Consider the following 18,544-nt stretch of genomic DNA (forward strand, 5'->3'; position numbering starts at 1 on the left):
GGGGGAAACCAGGCCCTTGTAGCTCTCTGGGGAAGGGTAGAGGGAGCCTGGGCAGCAGTCCTCAGGACCACCAAGAAGTTGCACTGTTGGTGCCACAAACACAAGTCTGCCACAGCTCAGGCACTGGTATAGGAGCACTGAAATCCCACACAGGCATTTATATCCCCCCTCCATGGGGAGGGGGTGGCAGTTGGAGGGTGCCAGCCTGCTGTGCCCTACCTTGTGCACTCACTCACCTTCAGTCTTTTCCATTTATCACACCAAACAAACATTGATATCAAAGAAACGTTTAATAAGCGGCAATAAAATACGGACCTTTAGAAAGCTCATAGGGTGAATACTGACAGTGAGGAAGAAAAGAAAACAAGGTGGTGGGGTGGGAGTCCTTGAGGAGTTCAGATCAGAGTCAGGGACCTTTTACCTGGAACAAGAACACAACTTTTTCCATAGGCTAGGATGAAATAAAAGACAGGAGCACAGAGTTCACAAAATGTCAACATTTAGAGAATCGATACATATTCAAAGTTCAAATGACCCAGCTCTTATAGCTATACATATTGATTTAAAGCAACTTAATATAATTTTATTTTCTTTCTTTTTTTTATATATACACTTTCAAAGGTTTGTCAGGTGAGGTATGTAAACATTATCTAATGGGAACTCCTCTCCACATTTCCAACCGAGAATTCACAGCAGACAGTTCATTTTCCCAACTTGTGGCGCAGTACTTCCCACTCCCTACACCAACTGGGAATGCCGTCCCAAGCCACGGCTCTCCCAGGTGCAGTCACCAGCTCCCCCTTCCCACTGCTGGTCTGTACAGTTCACATTGCTTGGGCTCAAACATACAGTACCGGACAGGAGGAATTTCAGCTCAGTGTCTAAAATTCATATAGAAACAAACAGAGAAACAAAACTCTCCCAGGGAAGCAGACACACGTGAAGGAAAAACATTTGCCATCAGGGTGGAGATAATATTCAAATGTTTTACATCCTAAGAAAAAAATTACTATGTTGTTTCCTTTTTTCCTTTTTTTTTTTTTTTTTTGTTTTTCTTTTTTTACACACCTGTTCCAAGGGCGAAGGAAGTGTGAGACTGGTGAAGGGTCCTGCAGGGCTGGAACCCAGCAGCACCCCTCACTCCATCCTCCAAAGTCAGAGACCCATTATCATAAAAGCAGATTCTGCTGACACTGCCCCACACAGACAGCTGGACTGGAAGGTCAGAGCCAGCCACACTTCCAGGCAAAAAGGGGTTAACAAAGAAAAAAAAAAACCTAAACCCACATAAGCAAAAATTACCAAATGACCTCAAACCTCCTAGAAGGAGAATTAAAATTACAGAATGATTAGCAAATGAGCAAATGACCTTCTGGAGCCGGCCCTAGGACTAGCAGCGACAGCGGTGAGCTCCCTTGGGTCACCCGTACCCACGAAGACAGTAATTCACTAGTGGGAGTTTGCTACCAGCAACTACCTACCCTACCCCGGTGGTTTTGGGGGGGTTCCTTGGGGGTGACAGCATACCCCACTTTCTGCATCCATGGGGACACTTCCTTGAGTACCTCCAGGTCAAGAGCCCCCCCCCCCCCCCCAAGCCATGCTGGACTGAGCCCCGCCGGGAGCAGGGTTATTCCCACCTGGCCCTGAGCCCCGAGAGCCCCTGCCACCACAGCAGACATTATTACTACAAATCTTATTGCTTGCAGTGCCCCCTGTCCTGGGGAACAGCCATCCTGGCCGGCCATGGGAGCTCACAGCCTCCCTGGGGACCGTGGCCATCGACCAGGTCTGACATCATCAAAACGAGATGAAGAGAGTTAATGCTTCAGCTCTGACATGACAAAAAACCAAACTGAACACCACCACCCCCCACCCCGGCCCATCCCATCCCCCGCGCAATCGCCAGCCCTTCGGGTGCGGCACGCCGGGCAATACAGCCCCACCCACCGACACACCAGTCAGAACGAGAACCTGTGGAAAGCCCATGAAATAAATATTTAAAAAACCTATTTACAATATTAGATCTGTGAGCATGAAGTGAGAGAAAAATGCTTTTTCCTGCCTCCAAAAAGTTTAAAAAGTAGGTTAGCATCCTGCTGCCTAGCACAACACTATCTTACATGGCACCTACACATAATATATATTCACATTTAATTTTAAAATTAGGTACTCTTACAAACAGACTTAGAAAACATTGGCTAGCAATACAGCCCGTGGGACCGCCTGGCCTCCAGACCCATGTCACAAATGCTGGCCAGCTGCATCCCAGCTCCTTCGGCTGCCCCAAAGCTGCCAACGTGCCCTGAATCAAAACCGCCAGCTGCCCTCTGCTGCCCTTCGGGGAGAAGGTGGAAGTGCTCGTGAGAGAGAGGGCTTGTCTGCGGGGAGGGGAGCAGGGAGGATGGGGACTGTGATTTCTGCTAAGCCTAGGGGTGAGCTTAATACAAACAAGAACTCCTGAGAACATCTTAGAACAGATGGATTCATTTCACAACCACCAAGCTGAAGGATGGGCCAAATGGATGCTACGACACACGGGGGGGAACACATGTGACACGGGGACATCATAGCCTTGTGGTTTGCTCAAAAAACCTACTGCTACAAGAAAATCTCCAGTGGCATTCCCTGTCAAGGAGGAGCCTATCCCCGTCTTGCTCCTGGGCTGTCCAGGCAAACAGCCCAAGGATGCAGACCCAAGCACACCTTGGCTGGGGCTCAGCCCTCTTCCCCCGGCATGACTGCTGATGGTGGAAAGGTGACAGAGCCCAACCTGGATGACCACCCACACCTCCATGATGCCCAAGGCACTACTTGTACCCATGGAAGGCTGGGAATCACAGCTTTCTCAGTCACCTTCAACTGGGAATGCAGTTGCCAGGCTGAAAGTTTATGAGCTGGAGAGAAAAAGTGTCCATCAGCAAATCTTAAAAGCAGGGCACCAGTATATCTGATTGCATGTCCATTTCCTGGGAGGTTACTAGAAGCTGGCAGAGCTTTTGGAAACATCAGCATTTCCAGAGGTGCCACAAGACCAGCTGGGACATGGGCTGGGCTGCAGCTCTGCTCATCTGCACACCAGCAGAAAGTGGTGTGGGCAGGCAGCCAGCCCGCTCAGTCCAGCCCTGCATGGCAGCCCCAGCACTGAAGGGACAGGGGTGCAGAGAGCAGTGAGAACAATTTCATCCTGCTCTCACAGCTCATGGACCTTGATCAGCAGCGCAGCAGAAAGTCTGTCAGAAGCATCAGAGCTGACTGGTCAGCTCTTCAGAGAAGTTTTGCTGCAAATCTGTCTCCCTGACTTGCTGGCAGGTGTCTACAGAAACCCCACTGCACAGAGTGAACACCGGCAAACAGGACCTAGCCTGAGTAAGGATGAGTAAGTGATGAATATAAATTTGTGCACGCCTTGGGTACATATCACACACCCTGTCAGCAGGGAAACCCATTCCAGGGCTGGCCTTGCTTAAAAAGATCCTAACAGCTACAGGTAGGAGGAGCCATCCCGGACTCAAACTGCTCTTGCTACAGCACCAACATAAGTTTTTACTCTGAGCTTGGCAAATGCAGCTCCTCTAAGTGGTTAACTAAGATGGACGGATTCTGAACATGTGAAGTGTGAAGACCCAGAGCTGCTGATGACAAGAGAGAGAAAAAGGTAACCATGCAAATGAGAGAGGGGGCTGGCAGGAGAGGGACAGTGAGGACATCTGTGGAGGTGCAGAGCTAAGAGGATGCTGCTCCTTGTTCATGGACCAGGGTGCATGATGGAGACTAATTTCAATAGGATTCATCAAGTAGCCAGCAAGAAAAGCCAAAGTACCAGAAAGAGATCTACTTTGTGGGTAGTAGCTCTTGAAATCCAGAGCTGAAGAAGTAGAGCAGGGAGCTGTGGGGTAGCCCAGGGGAAGAGGAGCGCAATGAGGCTGTGGATCTGAGGATGGCACTGTGGTAGTGCCAGTGGGCAACTCTGTGCCCGTAGCACATGGAAACACACTCCATGCCCACGTGGAATAAGGTACTAAATCACGTTGCTTATATTCTTCCATTCATTAAGCTCATCTGCAGCTCCCTGTGCATGCCTTGCTTGATGTAAGAGCCACATTTATTGGTAACAGACTGCTCTGAAGCAGGGGCTGTGCCTCAGCAGCACACGTCACCACTGCCTGCCAGGGACATTGCCTGGAAGCTCAGTGTTCTGATCCCAACCTTGCCTAAGCCAAGCAGTGCACACTGAGCTGGGACAGATGCCCAGAAGCTGCTCCACTCCAGCACCAATGATACCTGCTGTCCCCCAACCTTGCAATGCTTGAGCCAGTCGGTACTGGTGAAGCCCCAGGGTGCAGGAAGACATCCCGGACACTGGAACAGCAGCATCCCATCTAGAAAGACTCTTTCCACTTGCTTTGTATAGGGTTCTATCCTAATGGGATTCCTGCTCCCAGAAGCACAGAAGACAGGGAGCAGGACAGCCTGCATTTATCATTTACCAGCAGCTAAAAAATGAGAGAAGAGAGAGGGAAAGCCTCAAGGAGTGCATGGTGACCAGTGCAGGCGCTTCAGAAGTGATGGTGAAGGACGGGGAGAGGGGATTTGCTGCAGGGGAATGGCGTGAGCAGCAAAGGTAAGAGGCATGCTCACATGTACACCTGGCCCAGAGGAAGGAGAGGAAATCTGGGCCCATGTGGCTGGGCCCCAGCCAGAGGCTAGAGAAGGATCATAAGTAAGGATGGAGAAGCAAGAGGGAAAGACACCCTGCAAAAGAGGTACAGTTCAGTCACTTAACTGCCATCACTGCCCTCCTGCCTTACACCTCTCTTGAAACGCTTTAAAATCTTTCCTGATGGAATGTTTGACATATTTAATGCATGCAGTAAAAATTAAAGTAATAGATAACTTCATATTAATCTGTACAGGGACTGACAGGCTAGATTTAATCACTTCCTACCTGTTCAGAGAGTTAACTTACTCTAGCACAATTCAAAGGCAAGGCAAAGGATTTTTTTTTAAATCAGCCATTTCACAGTAAAGAGAAAAATGTGCCGCAGCGTGGTGAGTGTCAATGCTTGGGAAAGGGAGTACCTCCAAGAGAGCCAGAGGTGCTCTGTGAAGGGAGTGCAAATCAAACACCTGGTTTTATCCTCTGTACTAAAGGGGTACAATGAAAAGATTTTAACACAATTATCTGCCTTACATCTCCCACCCCCAGGATTTGAGATCTGGGGTTCAATGCCAACCATGAAAAGCAATTCCCTTTGCAGCCAATCCCTTTCCAGCCTCTGCTCCAAGGGCCAGCATCTCCTGAATTCATGGGCTGCACCAAAGCCTTGCTCTCATCAGGGACAAGCAGCTGAGCAAGGACCAGCAAGGCAGCTGTTAAAGGTCTGGCAGCCTCAGGGTTCACAGTGCCCTGACAGGCACTGCTGCTTTATGTCTGGAAGGAGACTGGCATTGGGATTCCTGCAAATGGACTCTGCAGCAATGTGAAAGTGAAGCCTTGGGGATGCAATGGTTGAGCAGGGACATTTCCCTAGCACAGACCACAGCCCTCCCCAGGTGCTGGTAATCTCTGCCCAGCAGAACCAGCCCAGCCACACACTCTATGCACTTCTAACAGGTTTTCCTAAGAAAAGACAGGCACTATGACCCTGTTCCATGACACAAGCAAGGACAAACCTCCCGCACCTTGCTGGTAAAAGGGTGAAATGCAAATTATGGTAAAAAATTAACACAAGCCAGTCCCTTATCCCAACCTGATTTCAACTGCAAATCCTGGCTTCAGAAAGCACTAGGCAAGATGTGCACAAAAGCACAAGGTGAGGGCCAGAGTTCCCTTCCCGCAGATCACCAACATCAGGAACTCAAGCCCTTAAAAAGGGAGAGATTCAACCTTCAGTGAAGCACTGCAGAAAAGCTTTGCCATCATAGACCACAGAAATCACCACAAGGACAGGGAAATAGGAGAAGGAAGTCTGTCCAAAAGCAGAGCATGGCAAGACTGGTTCATCCCTGAAGCCAGCAAGAAAAAAGACAGATACAGCCCAGCACGCCCAGCCGGCAGCAGTGGGTGTGGCAGCCTGGTACCTGGCACTCCCGGGGCATCTCCTCAGCCTGAGCGGGCCCTCCCCACCCACGGGCTGTGCAGCGAGGAGCAGGCAGCCATCAGCAGTACACACACCAGTAGCTACTTCACATTCTCATGCAGGTGACAGTCTGGGACACCAGCAACTGCTACCAGCAAACTGACAATGGACAGACTCGCCTTTCCCTCCCTTAGTGATGCAAAATGGTTTTGGTTTTGCTTTAAATGCCACTAAGAAGACAGACTGAAGGAGGACTCTGAAAGAAAGGGAAATGTTTGAGTGCACCCAAAGGCTGACAAAAGCTACTTCATGTGCACGAAGGTGGTTTTCTTTCTGCTACAGTACAAGTGCTTGTGCCTCAAGTATAAAACGCAAGCCTCCAAATCACACAGACGAGCTTCTTATTTTTATTTTTAAAGTGATAAATAAGGCACTGTACTTTTAACAAAAACTGCCTGGTTCTAAGTTTAAAAGAACCCAAGGAACGTTCAAACTACAGAAACTTCCTTCTGAACAGCAGAGCCAGACAGACCAACCTCTTCTCTGTCCAAGACACATCTGCTGATGCCTAAAATCATGGGCATTTATCCTTTAACTGCGGATTTTTAAAGGCTTGCTACAGCTTATAAAAGCAGCTTTAGTTAATGCATGGTAAAGGGTTACTACTATACATCAGTTTTGTACATGGCTACCGGTTCTTTGCTATTTCGGGTCCAGTCGCGAGCGTTTGCTGTGCGAACAGTCCACTTTTGCCCTTAGCTTCCTCTTGCCCTGAGACACACTGTTCTCCTGCATCTTCTTCATGGACCTTGTCAAGGTCTTCCCACTGCTGTGCTTCTTATTGGCCATCTTCTGTGACCGCGTGGAGGACTCCCCCAGGGGCTTCTGTTTTGGGGACTTGGAGAGCTCCTCGTGACTGGGAGGCAGCACGGCCCGTCTGCTCGTGTTCTCCTTGCCCTTCCTCATGGGGAGCCGCATCTTCTCCAGCTGCTTTTTCGGGACTCTCTTCTCTTTCAAAGACATTTTTCTGGCCAGTTTATTGCTCCTCTCCATGGCAGTCTGCTTTCGGGTGGCGGGAGATTTCATGCTCACCTCTGAATGCTTTATTTTACTAGCCTTCTTGGCAGGCAGCTTGTCTTTGGTGGAAGAGTTGGATCGCTCCTTGGTGCTCCCACTCTCCTTCAGCATCTTCTTCTTGCTGAGCTGGAGGTCAGCTTTGGGCAAGGAGTCCTCTTGGGACCTACTTTTCCCCTTCCGCCCCTTCCCCGTTCCATCCACTGAGGGAGATTTAGCAGGAAAGGCAGCTGCTTTGATCTGCAAGGCCAGCTTTGGAGACATCAGGGGGTTGATGCACACACTTTTTCGGCTCTGCTTGCTCTCCAGGGACAGTTGGTCCCCTGGGCCATCACTCCGCTTCTCTGCCTTCACCACACGCTGCTGGGCTCGCAGCTTGCCCCGAAGGTTGGAGTACTTGCGCAGGATCCTGGTGCTGGCCTGCGTGGGCAAGCTGAGGGCAGGCTGGATGGTTTTGTCCTCACTCAGCTCCTTGGTGCTGGCATCAGTGGGAGATGTCTGGCTGGGAGTGGTGGCTTCTTCAACCTCTGCTTTATCCGCATTCTCACGAATTTTAGCCCAAAGCTTTTGGTTCTTCAGGTTATTTCGAGCTGGGGTAGTGGCAGCGAACTTCTTGAGATGTTTTTTCAAACGCTCAGCTTGTAGTGAGCTGGGGTAGAGACTAGAGGAAGAATATTTCTGCATGGGGACTTTCATGGGGGGAATCTCCCCTGGGAGACGGGTGTTGAGTTTCTTCACAATCACTAGAGATCTAGTTTCAGTTGTCTCCAGAAACCACTGGCATATGTCAGACAGCTTAAAGGCCTTCATAAACAGCATCTGCACAGGAGAAAGCTTCTGCACTTCCAGTGAGCCTCTGCTTTTCCGTGTTCTTTTCTTGCTTTTCCAAATCTCTTTCAGTTTGTCGGCTTTGTTCTTTACCTTTGGGGTTGGCTGGACCTCCTTCTCCAGCTGAATCCAGCCCTTCTGGATTTTCATGTACTGAGTGTTGAACTCAGCAATGAGCTCCTGGTTTTCCTCTTCGGCACACCACTCCATGAACTTTGGTTTGCTGTCAGCCATGTCTATGTCCTCTAGTGTTGGGCAGTCATCATTCCCTGAACTGTGTTCATCCCTCAGTTTGGGGATTGCTTGCATAGACTCCTTCCCTGGTGTGTTCTTTTTTGCACTGTCTACAGGTGCGGGTGCATGTCGTAAGTTATAAAACTGCTGAGCAACCTTTTTGTGCTTTGCAGTTTTTGCTGGAAGATGCTTGCTTCCACCTCTGCTGCTGGGACATGGAGGCAAATTGGTCACCAGCTCATAGTGCACTGGCTTGCCCAGATCCCTGACACTGTCAGAGCTCTCCCTGTCCTTTGCACTAGCATTGACTGGTTTCACATCCACTTGCTCAGCATCATTTGCAGGAACAGTGTTCTCTGGAGGGAGGGTAATGTTTTTCTTCTCAGAATCAGCCTGGATGCTGATTTCCAGCATCTCACCCTGTTGACTTTGGCTGCTGTTAGCAGAGTTATCTTTAGAGGAATTTTCTCCCTCTGCAGCAGTCTCTTTTGCTAAGATACTTTTATAGGTTTGTCTGGTAGTGACACCATTCTCCTTGCCTGGCTGCTCAGTGATGCTCTCTGGAGCCTGGCCAGTGCCTGGCTCTTCGCTGGTTTTGAGCAGCACACTGGGGAAGCAGTCATTGGGGAAGTGCATGGATGCTGCCTCATCCTGCTGCACTTCTCTCTTGAACCGCTTAGCACCAGGGCTCTTGGAGAGTTTGATCTGAAGGCAAGTAAGCTGCCCAGAGCTGGAAGAACCAGAGTCCTCAGCACTGCCCTCAGCAGGTGATGGGGATCGTTGGCTTCGGAGACACCGGTCCGATGCCACTAGCGCTCTCCTGCCTTTCTTTCGCTTCTTGTCTAGACTGTCTTTGGAAGAGACAGAATCTGAACTGTTTGGGTCGGGTGGCATTTCCCCTTCAGTGGGCTCTTTTTCACCTGCTGTGTTGTTATTCTGCATTGCTTCCACTTCCAAGATTTTGGGGAGGGGTGTGCTGACGAGCACAGCATCCTCTTGCTCAAGAGGGCTGTCACCCACCGTGACTGATGATTCAGCTTCTGGTTTAGCATCAATGCTTTTGTTCACATCCCCACACTGCAAAGTGGCAGGGGGCTCCAGGGGGCTCTTCCCATCCATGGTGGCAGGGGGCTCATCAGGAGCCTGCGAGCCTGGAGAGCATGCGGAGGGCTCTGCCAGACACTGCCCACAGAGCTCAGCATTCCCTGAGCCTGGAAGCTGGGCAGGATCCCTGGCATCATCACAGGGCAGAGGTGTTGTGTCTGTAGCAGCAGAGGGCTCTGAGGAGGACTTTGGCTCTGGACTGGCAGGGAGGTCTGGAATAGTTTGTATGTCAGAGCCTGGACAACCATCCTCCTCACCGCGTGCTTTTGAGACTGAAAAGGCAGCAATATCAGCAGCCTGCCTGCTGCTGCTGCCATCCCCAGAGGAGCCCAGGCTACTGCCAGCCTCCCAGGTGACAGTGCCTCCTACTGTGGCACTGAGGGGAGGTGACTCCCCTCCTTCAGCAGGAGGGGAGCCAGGTGGTGGTGAGCTGGCCAAGCTGTCCTCTTTCTCGGGGCTGGGTGGAGCAGAGAGGGAGAAGAACGGCATGGCCACAGCAGCTTCTCTTGATCGTAGTGCTCGGGTATCCCGGAGCTTCATGGGGCCCAGCTCAGCTCTCTCTTTTGTTTCTTGGCTGGTTGGTGCCACTTTAGCCAAGAGCCTCAGAGAAACCCTTTTCTCACCCTCCCGTCCTGCCCCTGCAGACCCTTCCACTGAGAGCACCAGGGGTGGTTTTGCACTTACGAGGGTCTCTGTCCGCAGTGCCGGGCTGCTCGCCCTCTCCTCCGCCCGGGAGCTCTTCACCAGCGTGCGCACAGTGGGGAGCTCGCAGCATTCCCCGTTGAAGTAATAGCCCCGCGTGCTCTTCCTCGCCGTCCTGCGGGACGACACCAGCCGCTGGGCCTCGAAATGGCACTCGGTGATGGGCTGGCTGATGTACACCACGTCGCACTGGTTGTCGTAGTCATTGATCCTCAGCCCCGATGCCTTCTTGCTCTTCCGAGAGGACCTGAGGGAGGCCGCCTTGGCGCGGGGGTGCCCACCGGGGGGCCGGTGGGCGGCTGGCATGGCGCCAGTGGGCAGCCAGCCCTCTTTGGACTTGTCGAGCATGCCCTTGTCGGCTGGGTGCAGCTGGCAGCCTGCCTTGCCCTTGGTCATGGCATGCAGGTGGTTTTCTTGCTTTGGTCTCACGTCTTGTTCTTTTGCATCTAAGTCCTGGTGCAAAGATGCTTTCGAGCTGCATTGCAAAGTGTTCTCTTTGTCGGCTCTGCGAGGGGGGGTCACTGCAAAGCCAGGATCCCAAGACTCCTCTGGGAGAGCCCTGAAAGAGCTCTTTTGGGACCCCAGACAGCTGTCTAAGCTGTCCTCGCTGCCATTCACATTTGCCACTTTGACTGAGATATAACCTTCCACGAGAGTCTTACCTGCTAGCTGCTCTTTATTATCCTCACACTTCCTGATACCGGCTTCTTGTTCGTGTCCAGCAGCTGGCTGCCCTTCCAGGCTTTTTGCGGCGTGATGGAAATTCAAAGAGGAAGAGTTCAACGTGCTGAGGTATCCTTGGGTGGGGCTATCCTTTGGACTAGCAGAGCGAAGCCTGGTGATAGGGAGCTCGCAGAAGTCCCTTCTCAAAGCAGGACTGGAGTTCTCTGCTCTGTCCAGAGACTTCAGTTCCACTGGCTGCTTCGGGGCTTGTCCCGCAACATGCAGGGGGCCGTCAGCCCCTGACTGTCCTGGGTCCAATGTAGAAGGGAGCTTTGATTCAGTACAAGTAGCACCCTTATCCTGATTTTCAGTGCTTCGTTGGCTACAACCAGAGCCACAAGTAGAGGCCTCCATGCTCTCAGATTCAGATAACTGCTGGCCGTCAGAGTCTGGTTGTACTTCAGTGTATATGTCGTTTAGCACGCGAATGAACTGCTTCTGGTGATGTGTACACAGTCTGACCATAAATTTTTCCAGTGGAGACTTCGGCTGATTGTTAGAGTCTATTGCTATTGTCTCTGCTGGATCCTCACTAGAGAGACAAAGAGAGAAGCAGTCAGTAATATGTCCTAGGGAATATTAGTTTATGCTGCAAAACCAGAATAACCCTTCTCCTCCCAGTCAGGCACATCACTTGCCTGACCTCACGGTGAGATCAAGCATCCTGTTTTCCTGGGGCTGGCATGTGTTCCTTCAGTCCCAGCATGCACACTTACATGTGGACACTGCTGGCAGGACACGGACTGCACTTTTGTTTGTCTGCCACTGCCAGAGCACTCATAATTACACTTCTGCCTAGGACATCCCAGTGTGTAGGCACCATGTCACATGTTCAAAACAAACCTAAAAAGAATCAGACTTAGTATCTGCATGGCACCTGGTATGGAAGGCCCAGCATTTCTAGGATGGCTGCATACCTCTACTCCCTTACTCTGCACTGCCAAGCTGGGTGGGAGCAGAGCAGCATCCCAGCTGGGCATCCAGAGGCCAGGAATCTTCAGTTACTTTAAGCCTTAAAATTCTGCTTACACCTCAGTAGCAGAAGATGGGTCTGGGGCCAAACTGAGCATATCTGAGCCTCTTCTGTAGTCAGCACAGAAATTCTGGTGAGCTCCCAGCCTGCAGGACATGCAGGCAGCAATGCACCCTGGGCAGCGTCATGCCATTGGCACTGACCTTTGATTAGCTGCCATTTAATAAAGTGTTGCTGCAGCTGATGGGCTGTCAGCACACACTGGTTGTGCAGAAAGGTGGGCTTCTACAGCACAGGGTCACTGCCGCTAGCTAGCGCTCAAACCCAGGCCATTATCAGTTACCTGCTTGGCAGAGGCAATTAATTAGGACTTACTGGTGGAGAGGTTAGGGGATAATTACTCAGTGTTTGCATGAATGCATCATGCATTGTGCCATGAGTTTGCATGAGTGTCATGCCAGGTGCTGTTATTGAGACCGTATCTGCTCCCAACGGCAGCCCAGGCAACTCCCACCCAGTGCTGACCACGCCGAGAGGGCCCCATGTCTTGGCACCCACACTGCCTGCCACGGGATCTTTACCAGCAACGTAGGGTTTCTTTGCAGCAACACTTGCACTTTGCACCTCCTGGTACTGCGCTGGAGGAGTGAAAGTCCTTTCTACCCCTACAGCCTTTCTCTGCCTGCCCCCCCCCACCAGCACCAGACACTGACCTCGCTCACTCAGCTGGGTCAAGGGGGGCAGCGCTTATCAAAGAATTCAGGGCCAGGGTGGAGAAAAGCAGCTTCATCTGGAGTGGGTTTCCCCTCTCCATGCTGCCAGGCACAGGGCTCAACAGGTGGATGAGGAGGAAGAGCTCCAGTTTGTAGGAGCCATCAGCAGAGAAAAGAAGAAGGGAAAGCCAGTGGCTGGAGCCAGCCATTCTCAGTGGCATCAGATACACCGGAGCCTGCCCTGGGCAGCCCTCACCTGCTCCTTACCTACAGCTTGCTGGCTGCTTTCTTTGAACTGGCATGCACCAGGGAGGCACCTCCAGTGCCCTGATTCCCTGGGCTGGTGGGCAGGGAGAGACACCTGGGGCCACTTCAGGCTCAGGGCTGACCAGGTCTCCTCTTTGCCCAGAAACGCCAGGCTGCAGCCGAGCCTGCCCTGAGCAGCTGCCACCCAGCCCTTTGCTTTCCAGTTTGCCCAGGCATAACGTGTTTTACACGTAATGAGGCTTTGCCTCCCAAGCCCAGCCTTTCAGTTTCCTTAAAGGCTTCTTAGGCAGGGTTTTCCTGAAACCACCTGGAAAGGCTGAGCCAGCTCAGCTTGCCGAATGTGTCCCAACACCTCCAGAACATACTCCCGGGGTTAGCAATAAACAACATACCTGGAGACTGCTTTACTACACCCAGGTGAGAAAAACGGCCTCCAGCAACCCTCTGAACTGGTCCTATCTGGCGCTGCGATGGCTTTCAATTTGGAACGCCTAGGATTAGTTTAAATAAAAATACTCAGGTACAACCTGGCCCCTCTCCAGAGCCCTGCATGGGAAGGGTTATGTCAGCCAGGATCTCTTACACGGCCCAGCTCCTCCCCTCGCTCTGCTGAATAACAAAAGGGGATAAAAAAACCTTTCAACCCCCTGGGCTTGGAGCAGGGGGTTTTTTGAAGAGGCAGAGCTCAGCGTAATCTTTCTTCCACCTTTGCAAAGAGGGCGGTGACTCCTCTTACCTACTCACAAGCCCAGCTCTGAAGAGCAGCAGCCATCTTCCCCCGGGAAGACTGAATTTCTAACGACAGCAGCAGAGGTGGGGCCCTGCCCTGGCCCCCCCACTGCCACACTGCCTGGGCAGCTGTGGGAAGGGGTTATGGTGGCAAAACAGCCATCTCACTCCTTGCGGGGGCACCTTCGGGTGCTGCACTCCACGGCTGTGGAGTGCAGGAAGGAAGAATCCATGGCATAGGCAAAGCAATTGCCTGGGTGGGTGGCAAGAAAGAAAAGGAAAGGCTGAGTGACCCCTGGTGAAGAGGAGTCTGCAAACCTGTGTGCAGAGCCCCTGGTGGGAGAAGGGACCAAAATGGCTGGGCACTGTCCTTTTCTGCCTTGCAGCTGTGATGCTGAGCACAGCCAGCCGCAGGTCACGCCTGCTTTGCAGAGGTGTGTGGGATGGAAAAGGCTCATGTCCTGCTTGTGTGGCAGAGAGGACCTTGGCTCCCTGATCCTGAAGGTTCCAGCAGCATTTCTGCCCTGCCTTTCACCCAGTTTCTTCCTCTGAAGTGTGACTGAGGCCTTTGTCCTCATTGTCACCTTATTTGCCCTACTGTACTCCAAGGAGGCAATCAGAGATACACAGAGCTTGTCAAGCTATAAATTTTAAAAACCAGAGATAAATATTTTTCCTGCTTGATAAAGGGAATAAATCCATTCATTTTTGATGCCCTTTCTACTTAGAAGACTCATCCTGCACTCAGTGACACAGTTCACCTGGCACATTGCTTCAGGGTCCTCTGGTGTCACGCCACTTCAGCTCAAAGAAAGGCTGCAACTCCTCACCTTGAGCTCATCTGCTCCTTCCCCAGTCCATCCCTGCTTGGGTACTGCAGGCAGCATCACCTTATTCTGGGTGTCCAAGGATAACCTTGGGACAGAGCTTTCACTGCCACCTGTGGTGAAAAGGCTCTGAGGGTGCCTAGGTCCCAACTCTGTCCTTCCTCTCCCTGTGCCCCCAAGGGTGCTGCAGCCTGTGCCTCACCATCCCCAGATCTCCCAGACACACAGAGAGTTCTGTGCTCCCTGGGGCCTGCTAATCTGTGTGCCTTGGTACGGATCCAGCATTTCCCACTATGCCTGTCCGTTCTGGCTATCACTAATAAGTAAAACATGCCCATGGGCATTCTCTTTCCAGGCATGGAAAGGATTGCCCGCATGCTCCCTACTTAAGGCAGTTTTGGAGAAGAGCTTGTTTCTGGCTCACATGTAAGAGTAGAGTTACATCAAGTGCCCCACCTTTTCAAGCAGGGTTGCTTATGGACAGTACAAACTGTTGCAGAGAAACTATTTTTTTAATGTGGCTTATCAGAATAGAGGAGAGGTGAGCTGACTGCAGAGCTGAAGTGTCTTTTCAGGGAAAGGTGCCGGGTGCAAACATGTTCCTCAGCCTGGCAAAAGCACAACGGGAGCTGAAGACTGACTGGTAAACACAGAGGATGGGAATTGGGAACATGGTTTTCAACAGGAGGAAAAATTATTCTCAGGAGGCAGCCAGTCCTGCCTCTGAAGAGGCAGGCAGGCATATAGTCCTGCCTTTGAGGAGATACAGGCCAGCCCCACAGAGGCTGCTGGACTGGAAAGACCAGCAAGGGAGCCCAGGGCTGCCCATCCCACCTAAAGCCTTCTCCTTGGTGCCTGTACTCACCCCTTCCCACAGGGCTTGGCCCAGGGCTCTCCTAGGTTTGGGTATGCATGAGGAATGAGCCATCTCTCTCAGAGGCTGGAAAACCACAAGCCAAAAGGAGATTCACAACCAGTGAGAGACAATCTGGGGACCCTCTATGCCTCTAGCCAAGCTGTAGGTGCAGTCATAAACCCGTATGGGGTCCCCAGAAGGGTTGACTGCAATGGGAGAGACAGCCCACCTGTCAGTGAGCTTTCCTCCAGAGCCTGAGACCTGGCAGGTCTGCCCTTTCTGCCCGCCAGCCTCGAATGCTGCCTTCACAAGGCTGCAGCTGCCGGATCCCCTCTGCTCCTGTGCCCCAACAGCCTCCTTCCAGCCCCGCCGCACACACTACCCTGGCACAGCAGAACACAACCCCATTGTCCCAAGTGAATTTTATCACCAGAGCCCCTCACTACCTCCCAGCCCTTCTTGATTTCCCAGAGCAGCCCTGTTCTCTTCCCCTTCCCTGCCTGCCACAGAAGGTGTCAGCGGCATCAAGGGGCAGGAGCTGTCAGAGGCACAAGCGGAGCTGTTGCTACGCAACCCCGGCGGTGCAGCAATTAATGCTGGGGGAAACGTGCTGCGCTCTGAAGCTATTTGCATAGCTGCGTGCTGCAATACATTTGTTTGCATTGTGCCTCCACTGTTTAGTGGAGTTTAAAGTCAACCCTCCCCCAGCTCTTGCTGGAGGGGACCTGGGGCTTCCAACAAAGGCCACGCGGTTGGGGACGAAGGGGCTGGGGGAAGGCAGCGGTTTGTCAGCCCATAACACCTATAGACTACACAGATAGAGGATTTACAGCATGGAGAGGAAGGGCCAAGTTATCTGTTTCTCCCTACACAGCCTGAGGAGCTCTTCCCAGCTCCTGCAGTGCCCCCAGCCCACTGGTGGGATTGTCGTATCTCTTCCTTCCTGTTGAACAAAGGCGACGCTGTGCTTGCTCTGCTTGTGAATGCCATAAAACAAGTTTTAGGGGCAGCCCAGCCTGCCTCTGGTTCTGTAGTGTATTTGGGCAGGGAGCAAGAGGGCAAGAAAAAAAGGGAGAAAGAAATCAGCTGGTTCATACCAACCTACCTGGGAAGCCAGTCTCCGAAAACCTGTCAATTGCCAACTGCAATCTTCTGGCTTGCCTACCCCAAGTTTTTCACTATTAAACTTGAAGCCTGTAAAAGGAAACCTTTTTAGGTTTCCTTTTTTAGCCCTTGAACATTAGTTTGATTGATTATAAGTTTACAGGTATGTTTTGTACCTCAGAGGCACAAGAAGCAGCAGCAGAACAAAAGTTCAAGGCTAAGTGTTTCTGTTCCTTTCAGACCACTCTAAGCACCAGGATTATAGTTCTGTAAAAGAAACAAAACATAACTATAAACTTATAAAATCCAATTCAGTATTTTTACAGGGATGACCTTTCCCTTCCCTCTCCTGCTGCCAGACAGCTGACTCTGTGCCAGTTGGCAGAGAGGTGCCTTGCACCACCCAAAATCAGAGGTACCACTTGAGTACCCCACCAAGCTGAAGGGTGCCTAGGAAACCTGACTAAAAGCAGAGATTTGAGAAACGTGGATGACTAAGAAGAAAGACTAACTGGTGAGCAATGCCCTCCATCAGCTGAACTCAAAGCACTGGTCATGCCCACTGTGAGCCCAAGCTCTGAGGCAGTGTCTCACTGCCCTTGGGTGGCACCTCCAGCCCTGCTGGTTTCAACCACTTAATTTATTTTTCAGGGTGAGTGGAAATGCCTTTTTGAAGGGTTGCAAAGGAAGAACAGCCTCTTAAAGGGGACCTGCTCACTGCTGGCAGTCAGGTGAGCTGACCCCAGCCCCAGGGCTGCATGCTAAGTGTGCGCTTGGAAGGGGCTGTGCTGCGGCTTCCCAAGGACAGGCTTGCTTTGCCTGTGCTGGAGGGCTGCATGCAGAGGTCTTACCCAGCAGAAGGGGGAAATGGGATCTCTGCCAGGCCCAGTTCAGCTTGTTGGAATGGCCATGCAAAAGCAAACATGCTGGGAAAGGCGTGGGACCATCTGACTGTGCTCAAACCCATCTCCACTCATAGCTGCAGCACAGACCTTGTGCCTTGAGAGGTGCAGGATGTGCTTCCTTCTGCTGGCAGAATGGATGTCCTCTTGAAGGGGATGGGCAGATCAGCCATGGGCATGAATAGTGTGAGCCACTGAAGCAAGATTTTCTGGAGCTCGTCTTTCAAAGCCCCAATTAAAAGGCTGACACTGGATGCACCAGTTTAAATGCCTGTATTTCATCCCTCAGAAATATGCCTGGCACCTCACACTCCCCACACAAATGAATGAGTCCCTTCACACCTCTGTGGGTGCTACAGTAATTCTCCCTCACTGCACTGAAAAAAAATAGAAAAGCAGCGTGCAAAGAGCTGCGGCTCCACATAACAGCTAGGAAGGAGAAAAAGCACTCTCCTTCTCTAAATTAAAAGCTGAAGTTGTGCAAAGCACAGCCAAAATAACTATGGAAATATTGCTGCCAGGTTCTCAAGGCCCTTGAATTTACTCCATCCTTGGTGACGCACTTGGGGATGGACTGAGCTTGAATTTCAACTGGAAGGCAGGAAGAAACAAGTTATAGGTGGGTTTTGTTTGGCTGGGTTTTTTTGTCAGCTGCATGTATTCATTAACATATCCAGGTTGTACAATCAGCCAAGTGACTGGACAAATAACAGACATTCATTATAGATTCAGACTTGTAACCCTTCAGAGTAGTGTCTTTTATTTGTTTATTTATTTTAAAACTAATTTAACATTAAAAATCACTTCTCCCCACCTGTAACCAAATAGAAATCAAACAAACGAAAGCTGATTTTACATTAAAAAAAACCAATAGCAACCTCAAATAAGCTTTGCATTTTTATATTCCTGTCATAACTTCCTTGACTCCCACCTTCCCCAAAACCCAACTGTATTCTAGAGTAGTTTATCATCACTGTAATATTTCTAATATAATATTTAATGACTAATTAAAAATGTTACCACTGAGCTATTGCTTTAAAACCAAGGGAAATTTATCATGTTGGAAATACTTTTCTACATACTAACTTTCAAACCCTTGCCAGAATTGTCCTTGCTAATTTTTCTAATTATCAAGATCATTTGGGATCTTCCCTTTAAGGAAAAAAGAATTACCATGACTGTTTCTTTCTGAGGCAGTACCCAGAACCTTTGCTGAGCTAGGTGCTCCAAAAGGATAGATAGCACCAGAAGACCAGAATAGATAGGAAAACAGACAGCACCAGAAGACAGATAACAAAAGCACGCAGGGCAAAAAAAAAAAAAGTTCTTACAATGATTTTCACAGCTTTGCAAGTTTTATAAAAAGCAGCACCCAGTTAAGAGAAGGGGGAATGAACTACAGGGACTGTGGAGTAGGGAGGGATG

General features: G+C 50.8%; 1 protein-coding gene across 11 annotated transcripts in view; it reads right to left on the minus strand.

Moving 5' to 3' along the window:
* Positions 1-271: 271 nt before the first annotated feature.
* LCOR (ligand dependent nuclear receptor corepressor) overlaps positions 272-18,544 on the minus strand; it is an 88,763-nt gene continuing 70,490 nt past the window's right edge. For 10 of the 11 annotated variants that reach the window (XM_059851795.1, XM_059851789.1, XM_059851792.1 and 7 more), the window contains one exon: positions 272-11,280. In XM_059851795.1, coding sequence (XP_059707778.1) covers positions 6,786-11,213 — 4,428 coding nt within the window. In that variant the 5' untranslated portion in view covers positions 11,214-11,280 and the 3' untranslated portion in view covers positions 272-6,785. Of the gene's footprint in view, positions 11,281-16,393; positions 16,485-18,544 lie in introns of all 11 variants that reach the window. The other variant, XR_009487212.1, reaches the window with a different exon arrangement.

The sequence above is a fragment of the Haemorhous mexicanus genome, chromosome 7 (assembly GCF_027477595.1).
Source record: "Haemorhous mexicanus isolate bHaeMex1 chromosome 7, bHaeMex1.pri, whole genome shotgun sequence".
Lineage (NCBI taxonomy): Eukaryota > Metazoa > Chordata > Aves > Passeriformes > Fringillidae > Haemorhous > Haemorhous mexicanus.